This window comes from Podarcis gaigeae, assembly GCF_964106915.1.
Source record: "Podarcis gaigeae genome assembly, chromosome: 2".
In the NCBI taxonomy this organism is placed as follows: domain Eukaryota; kingdom Metazoa; phylum Chordata; class Lepidosauria; order Squamata; family Lacertidae; genus Podarcis; species Podarcis gaigeae.
The window spans coordinates 82,297,703-82,318,924 of NC_139679.1; the positions used below are offsets into that span (position 1 = coordinate 82,297,703).

The following is a 21,222-nucleotide window of genomic DNA, read 5'->3' on the forward strand; positions in this document are numbered from 1 at the left end:
TGAGTTTCTGATCCATAGGAGCCAACTGCTAGGGGCCAAGGTAACATCAGCACTCCCACTAAAACAAGTGAGTGGCCAGGGCCTCCCAAAGTTGATGAGCATTGCCACTGAAATGTTGTGTGTGCTGTGTCATGTGCTCAATTATGTGGAGCACTGCTTATCTGCCCCTATTTTATGCAAGCTGGCACCCCTGTCCTGATCCATGGTCTCTCCTGGTTTTGAGGTGCTTGTAAAGCTCCTTGCCAAAGAGGGGGGGGGGAGCACGGATACATCTCCTTACCAAGGTTGCAAATGATGAGGGGGGTCTCTGATACAGCTCCTTGCAGAGGGTGCAAGGGAGCCAAGGTATGCTCCTGTCGAAGACCTGCCAGCTATCCGTTGCCATGCCCTTGCCCTAATAGTTTAATATAGCCTTCAAAAACATTCCTCTCGCGGAACATAATTCAACAACATTTTATAAGCTTTAATACTCCCCTCATGAAACATAACAGAGCAGCATTTTTCAAAAGGAACTTTATTGCAGGCTGCTGACTGGGGCGACAACTTGAATACTTGAATATTATTGTGGGGACGGACAGGTAAGCCCTGTGCCGCATAATCAATCACAAGAGGCATGCACACCATTTGAATGGCAATGACCAGTGCCGGATTTACGTATAAGCTAAACAAGCTATAACTTAGAGCTCCACTCTCTTGGGGCCCCCCCAAAAATGTACCTGGATGTACCTTTCCAAAATATAAGATAAAAAACAAATGGAATGAAACCTACACACAGCAACAGTGTTTTGTGTTGTGTACGCTCCTATTATGTAAGTATGCCCGCTAGCCTGTTCCCTAAAATATCACTGGTTTGCTCATTTCTATATATAGGGTGCGCACATTCTGCATGGACTGGTTATAACAATTACTTTGATAAAATACATATTTTGTTATGTGCAAATGGCTTTAGATACCTATTAGAGCCATAAATTACCATACAGCATATAAAAACAGCGACAATTTGTTGTTGACAAAGGACAGTAGGACATGTAAAGAGCCCCATTACCTTCAGTAGCTTAGGGCCTCATCAAACCTAAATCCGGCCCTGGCAATGGCCACCAACTGGGGGGAGGGGCGGCCCCCTCAAATATTTTATTGGAGCGAAGGGACCCCTGGGCACCTTGGAGTTGCTGACCAATGACGGCAGATAAGACACTTAAAAAGAGAGAAAGAAAAACTGGCTCTTTGCTGCTCTCAAAGACCGAGCAACTGCAACAAACAAGCTTGCACGTGGAAATAATCTCGGCCGCTTGGTTTTCATGAACTCGGGGCCTCGAGCCCTGCAGGAAGGTGGGAGAGAGGGCTGGTGCCGAAGGCGCTGAAGTCCTGGCTACTGGCTGCCTTGAAGCAACTAGTTGCCGGCTGACCGGAGGCCGGTGAGGGGCGGGGGCGAGGGGAGGCAAGTTATAAATGGCGGGAAGGCGGCCAGGAAGGAAAGCCAGCAAGCGAACAAGGAGGCGGAGGCGCAGACGCAGACGCAGACGCGAAAGAGCATGAACGCGGCTGTGTGGCTGTTGCTGAGCGCGGGGCTGAACTGTGGCAGTTCTGAGGGAGAAGCTCGGCAGGTAAGCGGGGCTTCAAAGCCCCTTTATTCTTTCTCCGCCGTGCGCTGCGGGTTGCAGCTGCCGCCCTCCCCGCGTGAGTCATCTCGGGGAAGCCTGCAGCGCAGCCCCTGTCGGGTTTCTGCCTGTAATAACTTAGCTCTTGTCTACCCAAGTTGCAACCTCTTTTTCGAAACGGTAGCAGGGATGGGAGCGAAATGTTCGCGCCGCGCAGCAGGGTCGTGCTACCGAGTCTCCTTTTCCCAGAGAACGGAGATCGTGCGAATCCCTCGGTACCTAAATGTTAGGAGTAATACTAATGTTAAGGTAAAAAGGTAAAGGACCCCTGGACGGCTAAGTCCAGTCAAAGGTGACTGTGGGGCGCGGCGCTCACAGTGCTCCCTTTTTCTCTGGGATGCCAGTAGGACCATCATGCGAAGATGCTTTCAGACCAGAGTCAGACTACCGGTCCAACTCGCAGTGCTTGCAGCGGGAAGGGCGCTTGGGGTTTCTTTCAGTCCAGAGCTTTTACCGGACCGACCTGGCGGGAACTAAACCTGGGACCTCATCTTCTGCACTCCAACATCTTCAATACAGACACGGGGATGTGTGTAACCAAACTCATATCGCTGTGCATTTTTGTGCCCTGCAGTTTTGTGCTGCTGCCTCAAGCCGATACCGATTGTTTTTGTGGTTTTTATTTAAAGGTTTCAATTGTACCTTTAACTTCAAATGTTTTATCTTTGTAATCCATCCACTATTTGATGATGGACAGACTGTAAATGCAAGGAATAAATTAAACCATTTCTCTTAAAAATAATAATTAGGCGTGAAATATACGGCTGAAATGTTTTAAGTACTGTAGTTGGATAGTCAACTAAAAGTTTAATTGGTTAGGTTAGAGTATCGGATTTCTTTTAAAAATGGTAATACAAGCTCAGCAATCCCTGCATTTAAACTCTGTAGGAAGGACAATGTGGAGGTGAGTGCCACTCTGTATGTCAACAAAAGCATAGAGTCCAGCTAGCTAGAAATCCCAAAAGTGGCATATTTCTTCCCAGAATCGTTGTGGCTAGTGATACTGGGCCCCAAATGTAGTTTAGTATTGGGAGATCTTGTGGTGAAGAATGAATGCTGAGCCTGTGTCAGTACTTATTTTCAAAATCCTTGGATTTATTAATTCCTACTTTACCCCTGAAGTGCACTTTTCCATTGTCTCCCAGGGTAGACTGATGCCAACACACTTTGGTTGTGATCATTGTTTGCTAAATACATGTTTTTTTATCCCAGTAGTGAGGGCTTTATAGGAGGGGTGATTGTTAGCTTCATAAAATTCACATTTCCTTGTGAAATTCATGTTTCTATACAACTGGAATTTTATTTTACTAGGACTATGTAGCATTTTGGGGTTTTTTTGCTTTACTTCTCAGTGACTGCTTCCAGACTTTGGAACTCCCTCCCTGTAGTTGTTAGAGTGGCTCCCTCCTTGTTCTTTTTCTCGCTGCTGAAGATTTCTTGTTCTGACAGATTTATGGGAACTGACTGTTTTTAATGAAATGGGTGGTGCCGTGCTGTTTTAATTATATCAGTTTGTTTTTTAATTGTTTCCTCCTATGTTTTTAACTGCTCTTATTTTTATCTGTAAACCGTGGCAGGGAATAATAATAATAATAATAAAAATAAAAATAAAAAATCTTACTTTCTTTTAATCCTTACTTTCTTTTTATTACAGTCCATTGAGTGTTACGAAGAAAATGGTATGTATAAATAAAAAATGTATTTTAAGATTTTATCAGTGCAATCCTATTGTATGTTGGATATTGCTGCAAGATTTAACCTATAGATCAATTGGTTATGGCCAATTTTGATCAATTGATATCAAAATTGCAAGTTAAGAATGTACTTCAGATTCTTTTTAAAGACTTTTTTATTTCCACAACAAATATTGAAAAACAAAATATATGTTTTCAGCAGTGAGTGGTAACTTATATGTATTAGATTATGACTGAGTTTTTCCTTTAGTGTCTCAAAAATAATCTTTAGTTTTAATTGTGATTAAAGGGCAGGTGATTCCTGAGTCACTGTGGTGTAATAGATGGAGTGCTGGACCCTAATTTATCGGATTATCCGTCAGGGACTGGGGGGCGGGGATAATGAATAGGGTGAAGGGGAGCACTGTTAGGGTCTGTAATTAAAATCCAAGCACATAAACTTAACATTTGAAATAAATGTATCAGAATTGGATCATGTGTACAGTTTAGGGGTTCTTGGTTTTTTATGTAAAGAGATCATTCAAATCCTGGGGAAACATTCAGATAGAGGAAGTTCAGTCCCTACCCTAGTCAACAGTTGGCAAGGATTCAGGCCCTGCTTCTGGTGGCAATGCATGTTAGAATGGTGATTGGAAAATGTGTTGCTGTTAACCAGACTCAGTGTAACTTCTTCAGCAATGCTGCATCCCTATGGAAGATTTTCAGCATTTATACTGACTTAAAGAAGGTGAGAGTTTTCTAAAAACCTAGAGGAGAAACTAATAGGGGCCTTTTGGCAGAGTTACATTTTATGTGTTGGGCACAAGCCATTTCCTACCCAACCACCTCAGTTGTCTGGCACACACAGCTCTCGGAGAACAACTTACCAGAAGCAATTATGCAGTATTTCCATTCAACCTGGTCTTGGTTTGTGCTGTTTCTTGGAATGAATGAAGTGGCATTTCATCCCTGGTTGTTCCCAAACAGAATAATTACGCTTTAGTGTTCTTTTCCACCACTGCGTAGAATTTTATGCTCTGAAAGAATTTGCCTTCTGTTTGCTAATGTGAATGCTTTAATAAATATATCAATGGGAGGTTTAGAAGAACTCCTTGACACATGCAATTTAAAAGTAAAGTTCTGCATCAAAGCAGAGCTGGGCAAAATTACAAAAATATATAAATAGCTTAATTTAATTAAAATTTTACTAATTAAAGTTAAATTTAATTAATGGTCGTATTGTGAAGCATTTCTTTTTTTAAAATTTTTTTATTAAGAGTTTTGTTAGTACAATAGAGAAAAGACAGAATAAACAGATAATAGACAGAAAAAAGAACAAACATAAAATTTAACATCTTATAATACCCATCTTTTCTTCATCTTTTGGACTTCCTCACATCTCCCGCTCTTGCATTCTAATTTACAAAACTTTAGCCAGCAACTTATCACCTTGTTTCAATTCTTATTATACACATTTCCAATATTTTGTCCCTAACTTTGAATATTTTTATCTAAGTCTTAGGTTCCTAATTTTAACACAATGTTTATTCAAAATTTCTTTTTCTCTCTCGTAAAATTCACTCATTCTCATAATTTTATCAACTAACTCTATGGGCCCTGTTATTTTCAATTCTCTCATCCTTCTTAGCACTCATATAGTTTACAATGTTTTTGTAGATAGTCCTTAAATTTCTTCCAGTCCTCTTCAACGGCTTCCTCTCCCAGGTCTCGGATTCTGCCGGTCATTTCTGCAAGCTCCATGTAGTCCATCAGTTGCATCTGCCATTCCTCCAGCGTGGGCAAATCTTGAGTTTTCCAATATTTGGCGACGAGTATCCTTGCTGCTGTTGTTGCATACATAAATAGTGTTCGATCATTCTTTAACACCCTCTGGCCAACAATGCCCAAAAGGAAGGCCTCTGGTTTCTTGGGAAAGGTATACTTAAATACCTTTTTCAGCTCATTATATATCATTTCCCAGAAGGCCTTAACCTTAGGGCAAGTCCACCAGAGGTGAAAAAATGTTCCTTCAGTTTCCTTACATTTCCAACACTTGTTATCTGACAGGTGATATATTTTTGCTAGCTTGACTGGGGTCATGTACCACCTATATATCATTTTCATAATATTTTCTTTCGAGGCATTACATGCCGTAAACTTCATACCGGTGGTCCATAACTTTTCCCAGTCAGCAAACATGATATTATACCCAATGTCCTGTGCCCACTTTATCATAGCTGATTTAACCGTTTCATCCTGTGTGTTCCACCTCAGCAGCAAGCTATACATTCTTGAAAGTAATTAGTCTTAGGTTCTAACAGTTCTGTTTCCAATTTCGATTTTTCCACCTGGAATCCTAACCTTTTATCCAATTTAAAAGCCTCTTTAATCTGAGCATAATGTAGTCAATCTCGCACTTTATCTTTTAGTTTCTCCAAACTCGGCAATCTCCAATTGTCTCCATCTCTTTCTAATATTTCCTAATACTTTGGCCATTTGACCTCCTTATTGGGTCTTTTCACTGCTTTAGCTTCCATAGGTGATAACCACCTCGGGGTCTTATTTTCTAATAAGTCTTTGTATTTAGTCCAGACATTAAACACTGCTTTCCTTACTTTCCTGCTTTCCTTACTGCATTTCTTACTTTCTTTTTTACTGTGTTGTCATACAGCCAGAGGGCACTTGTGGAAAGGGTGAAGGGCCACTAACACTGATTGATATCATTTGAGGTAAATAATGTCATTGTAGAGTTGGAAAGTATCCCAAGGGTCATTTAGTCCAAGCCCCTGCAGTGCAGGAATCAAAGCTAAAGAAACCCAGACAGATGGCCACCTAGCATCCATTGAAAGAGACAATCATAGCATTTAACAATGTTATCCATTGAATTGGTGTGGGATATAAAGCTGCCAGTCAAGTCCAACATTCTGAGAGGACTAACTGCCTCTATGTGGCAGGCAGTTTTGTCAGTTGGTTGCTGCTAGGAGTGTTAACTGGTAACTGCTCGGATGCAGTCTTCTCATGACTCACTATTATCTATACAGTGGTACCTCAGGTTACAGACGCTTCAGGTTACAGTCTCCGCTAACCCAGAAATAGTAACTCAGGTTAAGAACTTTGCTTCAGGGTGAGAACAGAAATTGCGCGACGGCGGCGCGACAGCAGCAGGAGGCCCCATTAGCTAAAGTGGTAGCTTTAAGAACAGTTAAGAACAGTTTCAGGTTAAGAACGGACCTCTAGAACGAATTAAGTTCTTAACCCTAGGTACCGCTGTATATAGTTTATCTGTTATGTAACCTAAGCCTGCCTTCAGGAACAACTCTGTGAACCTGAATGAATCTGATAGTAAAGTAGTTTGTGTTCGTATGATTCAGATTCATGTGCGTTTTCTTTAAGAGGGACAGAAAGGGAATATCAACCAGGAAGGTATAATTATTGATAGGACTCAAGCGAGTTAGCAACCCGCTTGTCGCTGCATAAACTCAAACAGGGGATGCTAAATTATATATATGTTCCCTCAATTGGAAGGCACTACACATAGATGGTTGTGGAGTAGTAATGATGGAGTTCTTGCTATCCTCACTTTCGTTTAAAATTCCAGAATTTAACTAGAAAGCCTGCTCTGGAAGCCAGTGAGCCCACCAAATTCTCGTAAGCACCTACAGTGTCATAGCCTGCCACAAAGCAGTGAAAACAGCTGAACAGTGCAGTGATTTGGCACTTTATATATTCATATTGTTTCATTCACTGCTTTCTTTTAAAATTATTCCTGCCACTTATTCCTAGGTTTGTGCGTGGGGGTAAATCCATAAGAAAAGGTAGTAGCCAGCAGAATATGTGCACTCCCGTGCCACTGGGACAAGTTGCTTTTGTTTTGCTTACACACCTGAACTTTACCCCCAATGGCCATTAGCTGGAAAATAATTTCATGATATTCCATGTTTTGATGTTATGTCTTTTTCTGGGTCCTGGCCAGTACTATGAATCCTGAATGCCAAGTGATACTAACTATTAAAGATTCTGGATAACTGTCGGGATATAGCAGTGTTTATTTTAAAATAGGTAATCCTTTAGGTCGCACTGATCTCTGATTCTTTGTCTTTCCGAGGGCCTTCTATTGAGCTGCTGAAGGAGCACGAATTTGTACCATCAGATATTTCTGGCCTCGATGCAAAGATCATTGAGAGGCGGGGAAAGTGCAACTTTAATATAACCTGGAGCCTTGGTGTAGACGGTAGGTCTCGTAGTTAGTGCAACAGACTGATTATGAAACTCATACTTTATAAACTCTTATTCATTTATAAAATTGGATAGAGGCCGTCTTTTTTATTCTTGTTGTTGTTTAGTCGTGTCCGACTCTTCATGACCCCATGGACCAGAGCGCGCCAGGCACTCCTGTCTTCCACTGCCTCCTGGAGTTTGGTCAAACTCATGCTGGTAGCTTCAAGAACACTATCCAACCATCTCGTCCTCTGTTGTCCCCTTCTCCTTGTGCCCTCAATCTTTCCCAACACCAGGGTCTTTTCCAGGGAATCTTCTCTTCTCATGAGGTAGCCAAAGTATCGGAGCCTCAGCTTCACGATCTGTCCTTCCAATGAGCACTCAGGACTGATTTCCTTCAGAATGGATAGTGTAGCCCACACCAAATCTTGCACTCAAGTTTGAAGTGTAACATGTTTACATACATCAAGAGTACCAGTCCATCCTGCTTTGATTTGGCCCTTTCAGCTCTGACTTCTGCTAGCAATAGAACCAGGGGCTCCATTTCAGTTTGGTGGGGAGGAGGAATATTCAGAGTAAGGTTGTTTCCACTTACATAAATGCAATGCAATAAAAGAAAATATGTAGTGTGCTTTAAGAGCCTCTGCGGTTGGTGCTTTCTTTGCATTCCTAATTACACAGCAATTTCACCATCACCTATCACTTAGGAACATAAGAAGCTGCCTATTACTGAGTCAGACCATTGGGTCCACCTAGCCCAGTACTGTCCACGTTGGTAGTTGTTCTCCTCGTTTTCAGGTGGGACTTTCCCTACCTGAAGATAATGGGGATTGAGCCCAGGACCTTGTGAGGCAAGAGAGGTGCTGTACCACTGAGCCACAGCCTTTCTCCTAAAATAGGGAGTACGGTCAAACCTCAGTTGTTGAACGTAATCCATTCCAGAAGCCTGTTTGGCTTCCGAAATGTTTGACAATCGAGGCACAGCTTCTGATTGCTTGCAGGAGTTTTCTGCACTCAAGCAGAAGCTGCATCGGACGTTCTGAAAAAAGTTCGAAAACTGGAGCATATACTTCTGGGTTTTCGGTGTTTGGGAGCCAAAACGTTCCAAAACGGAGGCATTCAGAATCTGAGGTTTGATTGTAACATGTATGCCTGGTGTGTATATCTAAATTCACTTATTTAACTCTAAACCTGTGTGGGGAAACCCAGTAAAACTGATCAGATATGTGAGAAATAATCACACATACAGTACGAGAAAGAGAAGGATTGACCACAACAAGGTCACTTTCCCCTAGCCTTGATTTGCATAATACTGATTTGATTATTTATCTTAGATTAATGCTTTGGTGTGGGTGGGTGTTGAAATCTTAAACTCACACCCCAGTTCCTTATTTCCCTGCTCTCTTCCTCCTCAGTTCCCCGGCATCTAGCCAATAAGCACATACAAAAATACTTTTATGTCCTTTGTGAACACACAACTGGCATACACATGTTTACCACCATTTAAAGCATGCAGATACACGTGGTAGAAACTGGAACAAAACATAATGGTGGGCAGAGATGTCACTCTGTGAAGCAGCTTTGTGTGAATTTGGAGAGGCACTAACTGCATATTTACTTGGAGCAGGGGTTGGGATGTTGGCTGAACCATAACTCCCATCATCCTTGACTATTGCCCATGCTGGGCTGAAACTGATGATAGTTGGGAGGCAAACAATATCTAAAGAGCCAGTGCCTCACCCCTGATTTAGGACATTAATATATACTTGTTTGTTTGCTGTAACAAGAATTTGCACAATGGTTCCTGAGATTAAGAAGGAGGTTTTTGTCTGTTTGGAGACAACTGGGTGCCACTTTGAATCAAGACAGCAGACTGAATCTTTCAAAACTGCAGTGATTTTATTTTATTTTTTATTTTTTATAAATTTTATTTTCAATGCAAAATTACAACAAAAATTACAAACCTTGATTCCAAAATAAAACTATACAAACAAGAAACAAAAACAGAACACAAAAGAAAGAAATAAAAAAACAAAAAAGCATAAATAAAACCATATCTTCATTCTAATCTAGTCATTACATACATATACACATATTGACTTCCTTCCTTTGTTCTAAGACCTCAAAAATTTTACTTTTTCTAAATTGTTGTGTCTAATGTAGATTACTTCTATCTTTATACTTTTTACACCAAATTTCTTTTTCTTTAACCCTGCAAAGCATCATTCATTACATACCGATATGCTTACCCCAGAACAATGTTTTTTCATATACTCTTTAGCACATCCCCATTCTTTTAATAATTTCTGGTCCGATTGTCCCCTTATGAATGCTTGCCAGATGTATACATTCACAAAATTTAATTTGCCATTCTTTCATTGATGGAATTTTTCTCCCTTTCCAATTTTTTGCTATAAGCATCCTGGCAGCTGTCGTTGCATAAAGGAATACTTTCCTTTGATTGTCAGGAATATCATTTGTGATTATACCTAAAAGGAATGCCTCCGGTTTTTTACTGAAAGATATTTTAAACATCTTTTTGATTTCTTCATATATTTCATTCCAGAATTGTTTAATAGGTCGGCATTCCCACTGCAGTGATTTTAATTGCTGATTTCAAAACTTCAGATTTTTTTTTGGCGGGGTGTATTAGAATTCCAGAGCACTGCCTAGTAAACAGCTAGTATTTCTATAACACTTCAAACACAAATAAGATAACGCAAGTTTTTTGTTTGTTCTCTTTCCAGGCAGCATTATATTCCTGAAAGCCTCCAAGATATGTTTGCAGAAGGAAGGAAGTCGAAGCTGTATTAGATGTGATTACACAGAAAGGTTTCAAAACCAAACCATGCTCAGTGGTGAAAAAGTAAGAAAATGATTTTGTATTGTGCTGCTGTGGGGCAATGGGGAAGAATGTGAATTCATTTTAATTTATCTAAGGATTTACAGCCAGAAAGCTAGATAAGAGCCCGCAAACCGATATGGTTATGGAACAGGCAGAGAATCAAACACTGCAAACTATAACAAGATTGCAGGAATGAAAGAAGCTTGAAGGCTATTGCAGCACAACTCTCTGCACTGAAACACAGAATCCTAACACATTTTAGCAAATCTGTCCATATGGTTCAGATAGCTATCCTCTAAGAGCACATACAGGCATGATGGTTGACATATAATGTTAGCCATACTCCTGGTAGTCTCATTTAAATCAATAGACTTAAGCCTTCTGTGAGTATGGCTTAGTTCATGGATAGGCAAACAAAGGCCTGGGGGCCGGATGGGGCCCAGTCGCCTTCTCAATCCAGCCTGCGGACGGTTCAGGAATCAGCGTGTTTTTACATGAGTAGAATGTGTCCTTTTATTTAAAATGCATCTCTGGGTTATTTGTGGGGCATAGGAATGCATTCACCTTCCCCCCAAAATAGTCTGGCCCCCCACAAGTCTGAGGCACAGTGGACTGGCCCCCTGCTGAAAAAGGTTTGCTGACTCCTGACTTAGTTGGTTATCATCCATTTATCTGTTTGGTACTTAATTCAGCCAGACCCACACCCCAACAAAACACATGGCTGATGCTTCTGTGGCTTATATTTTAAAATTTTACTTTTGGTTTGTTAGTGTTGACTATCCACTGACTTACTGGTCTGATGGAACAACAACAACATAAATGTCAAGGTTAGCTTGGGATCTGACATGATTTATTTTTGTTTATTTATTATTTATAAAAAAGGGTGGAGTACAATAACCAGGGGGTTGTCCAAATATGTTATTGGACTATTGGATAGGATAGGTCACACTTTGGATTTTGTGATTTTGTTAAGCCGGAAGATTGTGTTTTGTTGTGGATGATTTTTCTTTGATTCCCATCCTCCTTGCAGCAGCTTTATCCCACTGTAGGAAGGAGGCAGGGAGGATAAGAATAGTATACCAATGAATACTGATGTATCCAAATATATTCCTGGGAACCCTTTGGAAGCTTCTGGCTGATATAGCTGGTGCTCCTGTTTGTTATATCCTGATCAGTCTGTCGGATACAGAAATGAGTTGGGCCAATTGTAAGCCAGACAAGAAACTGGTATTATTTAAGGCCGCAAAATCTCATTCTGAAAAGTGTATGTATACGTGTATGAATTGGGTTTTCATCAGTTCTAAGTAGCCGCTCGCCTTTTTTTTTTTTTTACAATATCAAGATGGCCAAAGCATCTTTTTCTGATTTAAGCAACCAGTCTTCTGCCCCTGTAATTTTGGTATTTTCCCATCCAGGTGAGATGAAATTTGCAGTTGTTTAAGGGGACGCAGGTGGCGCTGTGGGTTAAAGCCTCAGCGCCTAGGACTTGCTGATCGAAAGGTCGGCGGTTCGAATCCCTGCGGCGGGGTGCGCTCCCATCGTTCGGTCCCAGCGCCTGCCAACCTAGCAGTTCGAAAGCACCCCTGGGTGCAAGTAGATAAATAGGGACCGCTTACCAGCGGGAAGGTAAACGGCGTTTCCGTGTGCGGCTCTGGCTCACCAGATGCAGCTTGTCACGCTGGCCACGTGACCCGGAAGTGTCTTCGGACAGCGCTGGCCTCTTGAGTGAGATGGGCGCACAACCCCAGAGTCTGGCAAGACTGGCCCGTACGGGCAGGGGTACCTTTACCTTTACCTTAACTTTGGCATTCAGACAGATAAGGAAAATGGTCCTCATTTTATAAAACAAAAGTGTGCATCCTTATAAGCTTAAGTACTCTGCTGTTTGTGACTGCTGATTGTTGCATCCTGATTAAATGGCTTACAGTCTTATCTGAGCCATCCCTTCATTTTGCACAAGACATTTCAAACATGCTGGAACCATTCCAATAATTGCTAATGTACTTTTGAATGAATAAGTAATGGGGGGTATGCCCCCAAACTAAGCTTTAGGCTCCCCAAAATACCGTGACACAATCAAGTGACCATCTCCTATTGAGATGCTCAAACATATTGTCCATCCTGATGCTTCATTTTAGCTCCAGTTGCACTAAGCCTTCCTATACAACCAGGAGAATGTCTGGTTCGTTACTTCATTTGGGTACATTGTCACTTGTGGAAAATGGAGAAAGAAAGCTGTATTCATTTTTGTTTTGCTTATGTTCTAGCACAGGTGTAGGCAACCTAAGGCCCATGGGCCACAAGTGGCCCACGGGGGTTATTTAACCAACCCACGAGCCGCCCCCAAATCAAGCTGCCCACTTGGAGAGTCCCCACACACTGTGCTAAAGCGGTACAGCGTGGTGTGGGGACTCGCTTCTGTGGTGCCAGAAATCGCGTCTGCACAGACGCAGACGCTGGAAATTGCGGCTGCACGCACAATCCTGCCCAGTGAACCAGCCCAGGCAACGTAAACCTTGCCGACCCCTGTTCTAGCATCTTCATTTTTTGTTCCAAAAATATGCTCAAATATGAATATATCATGATCTTCAAACTTGTCTTATTTCAGTGGCAATTCTACTATATTGGATTTCCAGTAGATGAAAATAATGAATACCACATTGAAGTTTTCAACCTACCACCACCAAATCCAGGTCTTGATCCTCCTAAAAAACACATAAAACGATTTTCTCCAGGTAATTGAACAAATGTGATCTTAAATATTTTCACATGAAAATACCTGCTGTAAGTTTAGTTTGATGGGCTTTTCAGTCTATCTTCAAATTAAACGAACAGCTATTAAAAGGAGAACCATAAGCTGTTTTCAGTTTATCCAAATCATAATATTTTCATTCATGAAATATGATATATATGTGTGTATTGCGCACACACACCCCTTTGAAAAAGTAATGGATCCAGCTAAGTTTTCTCTGACACAGGAAGCTTTTCTGGCTCCAATGCAATGTGTAAATGCAACCAACATGGATGCATAATAAATGCATGAATTATCCAATTAATGAGATCAGCCAAGGCATGCTGCTAATTAATTATCCATGTGATGGCAAACCCAGCTGTGTAATGTGTAAAATGAACCTTTCTCTGACATTTTAAAATATTTTGTTAACTAAAGTGAGCCTAACCATTGAAAATATATTTATTTCAAGATTGGGATACTGAAACATTTTAAAAGAAAAGGAAAATAGGAAACTGCCTTATACCAAGCAGACAACTGGGCCATCTAGTGCCGTGCTCTCTATGTTAACTGGCAGCAGCTCAGCAGTATCAAACAAGAGCCTTACCCAGCCCTGCTTAGAGATGCCAGGAGCTTGAATTGGTGCCTCTGCAAAGTAGGTGTTCTGCTACTTAGCTACAGTGCTTCCCCCTTATCACTACTACAATTACACACAACCTTAAACAGAGTGATATGAGAATTCTTTTACTGACAAAGCTCATCGAGCTACAAAGCAATTGTAAGATACTTCTGCAGTATTTGTTAAAGCTACTGCAGTTGCTATGATAGGTAAAGGTAAAGGTACCCCTGACCATTAGGTCCAGTCATGGACGACTCTGGGGTTGCATTCTCATCTTGCTCTATAGGCCGAGGGAGCTGGTGTTTGTCCGCAGACAGCTTCCGGGTCATGTGGCCAGCGTGACTAAGCCGCTTCTGGCAAACCAGAGCAGCGCACGGAAACGCCGTTTACCTTTCCGCTGGAGTGGTACCTATTTATCTACTTGCACTTTGACATGCTTTCGAACTGCTAGGTGGGCAGGAGCTGGGACCAAACAATGGGAGCTCACCCCATCGCGGGGATTTGAACCGCCAACCTGATCGGCAAGCCCTAGGCTCTGTGGCTTACACCACAGTGCCACCTGTTGTCCCAGTTGCCATGATAGGATTCCTTAATATCTGTTTTCCAGGTGAACCAACAGTTTAGTATTTGACATTTAGGTTCCATTCTGAAAAGATTTTGTGCAAATGAGATTCTTCAGTTAATATGCTGTATCTTGATATAAAAAGTTTGCCCAGTTTCTAATTATAAAAACTCTTTATTTAAATTCAGGTTGTAAAGACAGTGTGTTAAAATACTGTAAAACCTGCATAGAGAAAGGTAAGTGCAAACTATTCATTAGTGATGTTGAAAAGTATTTTCATTCCAAATAAAAAGAGGGTTTCAAATACAGTGGTACCTCTGGTTACGTACTTAATTCATTCCGGAGGTCCGTTCTTAACCTGAAACTGTTCTTAACCTGAAGCACCACTTTAGCTAATGGGGCCTCCAGCTGACACCACGCCACTGGAGCACGATTTCTGTTCTCATCCTGAAGCAAAGTTCTTAACCCATGGTACTATTCTGGATTAGCAGAGTCTGTAACCTGAAGCATATGTAACCCGAGGTACCACTGTAATGGGTTGTATCCAATGAAGACGTCTTTTTCAAGCAACTTAACCTAGTAGTTACCAAAGCATCAATTACAGTAGTTAGGCTATCCCTGGGATGCAATATGTGGAAAGCAGAATGCAGTAGTGGTGGGAGGAGTGGCTCAGGGCTATTTGATCATTATTCAAAACAGGTGATTCCCACCTTTCCACCCCATTACCTCTGCAAGGTGGTTGGCAATCTGAAGTAAAGCACTTGAAACATCAGTGCTACAGTACATCAGTTCTTTAACTGAACATGTAGGATTTTTGTATGTTTAGTGCTGATTGGGTATGGTGCCTTAGCAGCAATTGTGCGCCTCCTTTTTATGGCTGAGTGGCCATTATGTCATCTTTCAGATGCTGCGCTACCGCTTTCCTCATCCCTGATCGTTGGCCACGATGGCTGGGCCTCATGGGAGTTGGGTGTCCAACAACATAGGAAGGCCACCACCATGTAGGATAACCCTTCTTTAAGGACTACTGAAATTTCAATAGAAATTATTTTGGCATAAGATTTTATCAGACACTTCTCTATTTCACAGGAAGCTTATGGGTCCCAAATATAACAGTATGCCACAAGAAGTCAGAAGTGGTAGTGAACTTTACAGCAAGTCCCTTTTGTTCCAAATATGTAATCCGCCTTCATGAGCCTGACCCATCAGGTGACCTGTATGATCATATCGTGGTTACCAAGGTAGGTGAAGAGAGTAACAAGCATTAGTGCAAATTTACTGCTTTTAAGAAACATAGTCAAGAATTTTACAAAGCAAAAAGAAGAAGAATCCAAAGGGCTCTGTACAAATGAGTATTTGCTTTTTTGCAGCTATATGTAATAATTAGGCATATAATTTTTATCTTGTTTTTTCTTTGGATTAGGGGAATGGTACTAGAATTTCTGAAAAAATATTGTTGACTGGTCAAAGCAACAGAACCTTTAAAGAGGTAAAATCTAACTTCAGCTTAAAAGGAAAAAACAAATCTATTGTGAGTTCTAGACACTGTTTCTAATTATCGTTCTGCATGTGCTTTCTCATACTACTGCTTAAATCTAATAAAACCCCTGACACATGTTTTCAGACCTTTTTCCATATTAAAGGGCTAACTGTACGTTATACGCAAATACATGTTTGTTTAAAAGAGACCCAGTCCCATTTTTTTAAATTTTGAAACAATAATATGCTTTTGGAGAGGGGATTTAGGATTTAAACTACCTGTGGCATTTGTCATGCAATCCCCTGCTACTGGTGACAGAGAATCCTTCCCGCCCCACCACTAACAGCACAGTTCAGATGTTAGGATTACTGTGACCAGTATCATTTTTTACACTTGAAGTAAGTCACACTGAATATAATGTGACTGACTTCTGAGTAAACATGTATAGGATTATACTGTGCTAAGCCTTTTTGTGTCAAGTTTGAACAAGAAAACAAATCTTTTAAGGAAATACTGGGTTGTACCCAAAGGTCCCCTCCCTTAGCTGGAGGAAGATTACTTTAGTCAGAGGGTCAGAGCCTTTGGATACAGTCCTTAGTTTCAGATTTGAATTTTATTTTATGTACTACAATAAGAAATTGGAGGGGCCAATCAGGGAAACAAGGTTGTTAAGAAAAATAAAAAGAATATTTTTGTGAGCACATAATTAAGCTGCATTGTGGGTTTATTTTAAATCTTCCAGCTAATTCCTCGTTTTCCACTATGCGAAGGTCATTGCCCACGACATGCAGAGCATCAGGAGCTGTGTACTGAAGAACCTACAGATGGTTAGCTGAAACCTGCTGAATTTCACTTCAGTGTAGGCAACAGTAAGCTGGTGTAGTGGTTGGTCTTTATCAGAAGGACGAAAGAGGCAGAGGGGGAATATGAAGGAAAAATTGGAATAGATGAAGTGGAAGGAAGAGGGACTCGTTTTTTTAACCTTGGTCAAATCTCTTTTTTCTCCAATGATCTTCTTCTTAGGGGAAATTATCTGTTCCTGCCTCTGTTAAGCCTTAGAACATTGCTTCCAGTTTACTTTCTAACTTTTCTTAGTGATGTCCAACTGAGTTACCTTTTTAAAGAGCTTTTGTGGGTGTAGAAAAGCCAATTTTAGCTTTTTTATATACTAGGCCTTTGCTTTATAAGTTTATTCACAACTGGTTTCTTATGCAACTGACAATTCTTTTTCTCTTCTAGTCTCAACAGATTTTGTAGGCAATTACATAATTATTTGTTGCCTACTTGCTTCCTTATTTCTGATAGTATGCATGGTTGCTGCTCTACTGCATTACAAGAGGAAGTATGGTAAGTTTTTGTCTTTCCTCAGAGAAAGCCATAAGGCTTTTTTTTTTTTAAGAAACACTTTGGTTCCTTAGACTCAATCACTCTCACACATGGCAATTTTCCTACACTAAAATAATATGCACTTGTGCACTTTGTGTGAAGGATGGTATATGTGTTTTTGTTTTGCTGCGACTACAAGGGTTGCAAAGCTGATGTACTTCTGTAAGCAGTTTGAGGGAGAGACAAAGCTCTTGAGTGTATATGAGATGACAAATATTCTTGCTTGAACAGAGCCTTTTCTTCTTCCTTGGCATCTTCTCTCAAGGGGAGGGTAGAAGAGAAAGCTGACTGAGGTTTTATGTGTTGACCTCTCCTTTGCCGTCATTCCCTTGTATCCAGTACAGAGGGAAATTGGAGATTAGAACATTTGGGAGAAGTGGTACTGTAGATTCCGGCGTATTAGGCGACTGGGTGTATTAGATGACCCCCAACTTTTCCTGTTAAAATATAGAGTTTGGGATATACTCGCTGTATAAGACTACCCCCGCCTACAGCCAACTAGCAGCAGCCTGAGGCGAGGCAAGGCGAGCCCCGATCGGCCATCCAGCAAAGCAGGGGGATGCACTCACCGGCTGGTAGTTCTGGCAGTTATGGGGATGCCCAGCTCCCTGGAGCCCCAGCCGAAGCCACGCACCACCTTGCCACGGGTAGGGGAGGCTGCAGTTGCTGCTGCTTTGGGATAGCTGCCTGCTATCCAACGGTCCCCATGGTGGCAGGGCGGGCGAGCGAGCGAAATGGCAAAGGCTTGGAACGGGGTGGGTGGGAAGAGTCACCACCGGTTCTTCTCTCGACCCCACAGCTGCCTGGCTGCATCCTGCGCAGCCATCGCCACCTGCCACAACCATACCTGGCGTATAAGGTGACCCCCGACTTTGGAGATTTTCACAAGTTGCCTTATACACCGGAATCTACGGTAACTCGACTTTCAGGCAGCAAGGCTCTCCAATTTCTAATTAAATTGTTTCACTAATAAAACTAGTTTACAACCAACGGCATAGAAAGGTGGAATATTAATTCCATGATATTCACCACAGTATTGCATTCATATTTGAATATCTACTTTGGATCATGTTAGCTTTAAAGTCATTGAACAAGTTTTAGAACTAGGCATACACAACTTGTAACCCACTACGTTAGATGTAAGTGATCATATGTGTATTGTAGCCTGGCAGGTATTTCACAACTAGTTTTTTTCCAGTCCAGTGCTATTCAGGTAACAAAGCCATGTTTATTGAGGTAGCAAAGTACCGTAAGCTTCATTGTGACTTACTCTTTAATATGAGAGTATGGTTAGGATTTAACCGTAGGGCAACGGAACTCAATTCTGAGTTGATATGCATAGGCAGTGGCAGAGCTTCATGCTCTGGCACTGGGGGGCGGAGAGCAGGCAGGGGCGGGATGGCATGCGTCCCATGGGCGTGGCATGCTGCACATTCTGGGGGCGTGGTATGCAGGGGGGGCAGCCGCGATGGCACCCCGCTGGGATCGCGCTGCTGGGGGCGTGCGCTCCCCCCTCCTCCTGCCAGTGTGCATAGGACTGAAATACATGTCTGGCACTTGTTGGCAAATACTGTAGCAAATATTTGGAAGGCTCAGGGATGAAACACTTCTGACTAGGATTGGGAAAATAATGAATTCCCAAATTTATGGAATATATATATAGTTTGAGGCATGGCAGACAGTAATGTGTTATCAACTACTGGCTTCCAATTTTCTCTACAAAAACAGGAGCAGGTTGGGTATTAACAAACAAACCTTTTCCCTCCTGGTATTAATAGTTATGTATTTGGTGTAGTTTCTATATGTTTAGTATTTTGTACATATTAGACAAGTGTATTTTAAAACAAATCTTTCTGCTTTGTAAGTTCAAGAAAACAAATGCTATTTTTAAAGGCACTTAACAATGAACTTTGCTTGCTCCAAAAGGTTGTATTTAACAGTTTGTGGGTTTTACTTTTGTTAACAGGTGCAGGCAGAAACTGGGCTCTTTCTCCACTAATGCAACATATACCTGCTACAATCCTTGTTGTATATTCCCAAGAAGTATGTTTTCAGCATACTGTCCTTGCTTTTGCTGAATTTCTACATGAATGCTGTCATAGTAATGTCATTATAGATGCATGGCAAAAACTGAGAATTGCTGAAATGGGACCAGTGCAGTGGCTTGCAACTCAGAAAGAAATTGCTGATAAAATTATTTTTCTCAGTCCAAACAATGCAAATCCTGCATGTGATTCGACTTGCAGAACAACTGTAGACAGCCACAGTGGGAACTCTGAATGTATGTTCAAGTTTGCATTTAACCTTTTTTGCAGTGACTGGAAAAACCAGTCTTCTCTCCATAAATACATGGTGGTTTCTTTCAGTGAAAAGAATCCAACGAACAGTCTCCCAAGTCCTTTGAATATTTGTCCAAAGTATGTCCTAATGAAAGATATTGATTCCTTTTGTAGAGACCTTTCAGAGCACAAAGTATAGTGAAGGTACAAAGTTAGTGTCAGATCTATCTTTGATTTTAATAATTGCATTCTGCTTTTCCAATGATATAGAGCTCAAAGCAGCACACAATAACTAGCATAAAGAATAACATTACAATTACTATAATCAGTGCTTTTCTTCTAGGAAAAAAAAGTTGCCGGCACTGCATACCTTTGAGCCTGAAAAAAAGCACTGACTATAATCATCTCACGTAGTTCAGATGGTGTAGAAGACTCCAATGGTCGTCAAGGCTACATCCTAAAGCCCAGTAGGATCCCTGTTGGGCATTTTATAAAATTTATTGACCTTGGAAACACTCCCCCGTTTGCCCCCTCAGGGCTTTGGAGTCAAAGATGCAGCTCTCTAGGCGGAAACAATCGGTTCTTTGCAAATCTACCTGCTTCATGCCGGGAGCATGGGGAGAAGGGAAGTCCCCAGCCCTCAGGAATTCATCTCTTTCTAAAGGGGAAGGTGCCAAACATCCTCTGCAGAAGCTGTCCTGGAACCCTTTAGTACCCCCACTTCTAGAGCTCATCCTATTTTGCTTCTGAAGCAGATGTGTCCAAATGTTCCACAGAATAAAATTCTGAAACTTTTAATTTCCTCAGCACCTAGCTGAGCTTGCTCCTGCTTCTGGGAGACAGGGAGGGAGTGTGACATAAGTTGCAAGGAAAATCCCTCAAACTTTATTAACTGTTAACCAAAGAAGAGACCATTTGAGATTCCACATAATCACAACCTGACACACACGAGACTCATGGTTTCAGCCCATTCTGCAATGTTTATACAATACGGCAGGCAGTGACCTACTACTGGACCTTCGGCCTTGAGACGAGATGGCAAGAAAAGAGATTCACTATGACTGTTAGTAGATTGTTGCATCACTCCTAGGTGATTTTATCAATTGGGAAACTGAAGTCCTGTTCGTGTCTGTCTCTTGTTCTGGACATTATCACCCTGGTACTGTTGGGAATTGCATTCCACCCTTGCTGCAGATATATGGGATTATTACATGTCACATGTCTGTTTACATTCCAGCACAGATTGCTGGAGTCCCATGAGCGGAACATCCGCTCTGTATTGCTTTTGTTTTTCTCTCTCCGAGAAGAACGACAAGGAGAGAGGCCATGTTTTTCTTTGTCCTGATTTATGTATAATAAATGCATAGTATAGTACAGTATCCACACCTCAAGCCTGATCTGTTGTGTTTACACTGCTGAGCAAATGTGCGCTCCTGCTAAATAGCTCGAATCGCAGATGCAAGTCGGAGGATGACTGATGGGTCTCCACAGTGACAAGTCTGAGAAGGGAGACGCTCTGGCTGGAGCCTGTCCAGCTGGGTTTTCACCCCACGGTTCTGACAGGTACCTCTCATCTGGGGACTCAACAGTGCCTGCTCAATAACCTTTAGAAGCCTCTGGCTGTATGAACACATGCTATTTTTTATCAGCTTTGCTGTCACCTTTCCTCACTCATCCTATTTTAAAGTGGAGGAAGAGAAGTCAACAGAGGCAAGAAAGAAGTGAGCAAATGATGAGTAGGGGAAGAATTAAGTTCTGAGAGAAAATGCTG

The 21,222-nt window shown here is 41.6% G+C and overlaps 1 protein-coding gene across 4 annotated transcripts; it reads left to right on the forward strand.

Annotated features, from left to right (window-relative positions):
- Positions 1–1,438: 1,438 nt before the first annotated feature.
- IL17RB (interleukin 17 receptor B) lies at positions 1,439–20,830 on the forward strand. Of its 4 annotated transcripts, none has more exons than XM_083727060.1 (11): positions 1,439–1,604; positions 3,313–3,337; positions 7,437–7,562; positions 10,297–10,415; positions 13,003–13,129; positions 14,495–14,542; positions 15,396–15,547; positions 15,730–15,795; positions 16,529–16,613; positions 17,026–17,133; positions 19,139–20,830. In XM_083727060.1, exons 1-11 carry the CDS (start codon positions 1,533–1,535, stop codon positions 19,648–19,650), a joined length of 1,440 nt encoding a protein of 479 aa, XP_083583186.1. In that variant the 5' UTR covers positions 1,439–1,532; the 3' UTR covers positions 19,651–20,830. The 4 variants fall into 4 exon arrangements, with proteins under 4 accessions (XP_083583186.1, XP_083583185.1, XP_083583184.1 ...); XM_083727059.1 differs by lacking the exon at positions 1,439–1,604 and adding an exon at positions 1,761–1,873; XM_083727058.1 differs by lacking the exon at positions 1,439–1,604 and adding an exon at positions 1,764–1,907.
- Positions 20,831–21,222: the final 392 nt, after the last annotated feature.

Excerpts from the sequence above, each read along its gene's own strand:
- IL17RB (XM_083727057.1), top strand. The coding sequence starts at position 1,996 with ATGCCAGTAGGACCATCATGCGAAGATGCTTTCAGACCAGAGTCAGAC. Across the intron at positions 13,130-14,494 it reads CATAAAACGATTTTCTCCAG|GTTGTAAAGACAGTGTGTTA; the intron begins GTAATTGAACAA and ends ATTTAAATTCAG. Across the intron at positions 15,796-16,528 it reads GCAACAGAACCTTTAAAGAG|CTAATTCCTCGTTTTCCACT; the intron begins GTAAAATCTAAC and ends TAAATCTTCCAG.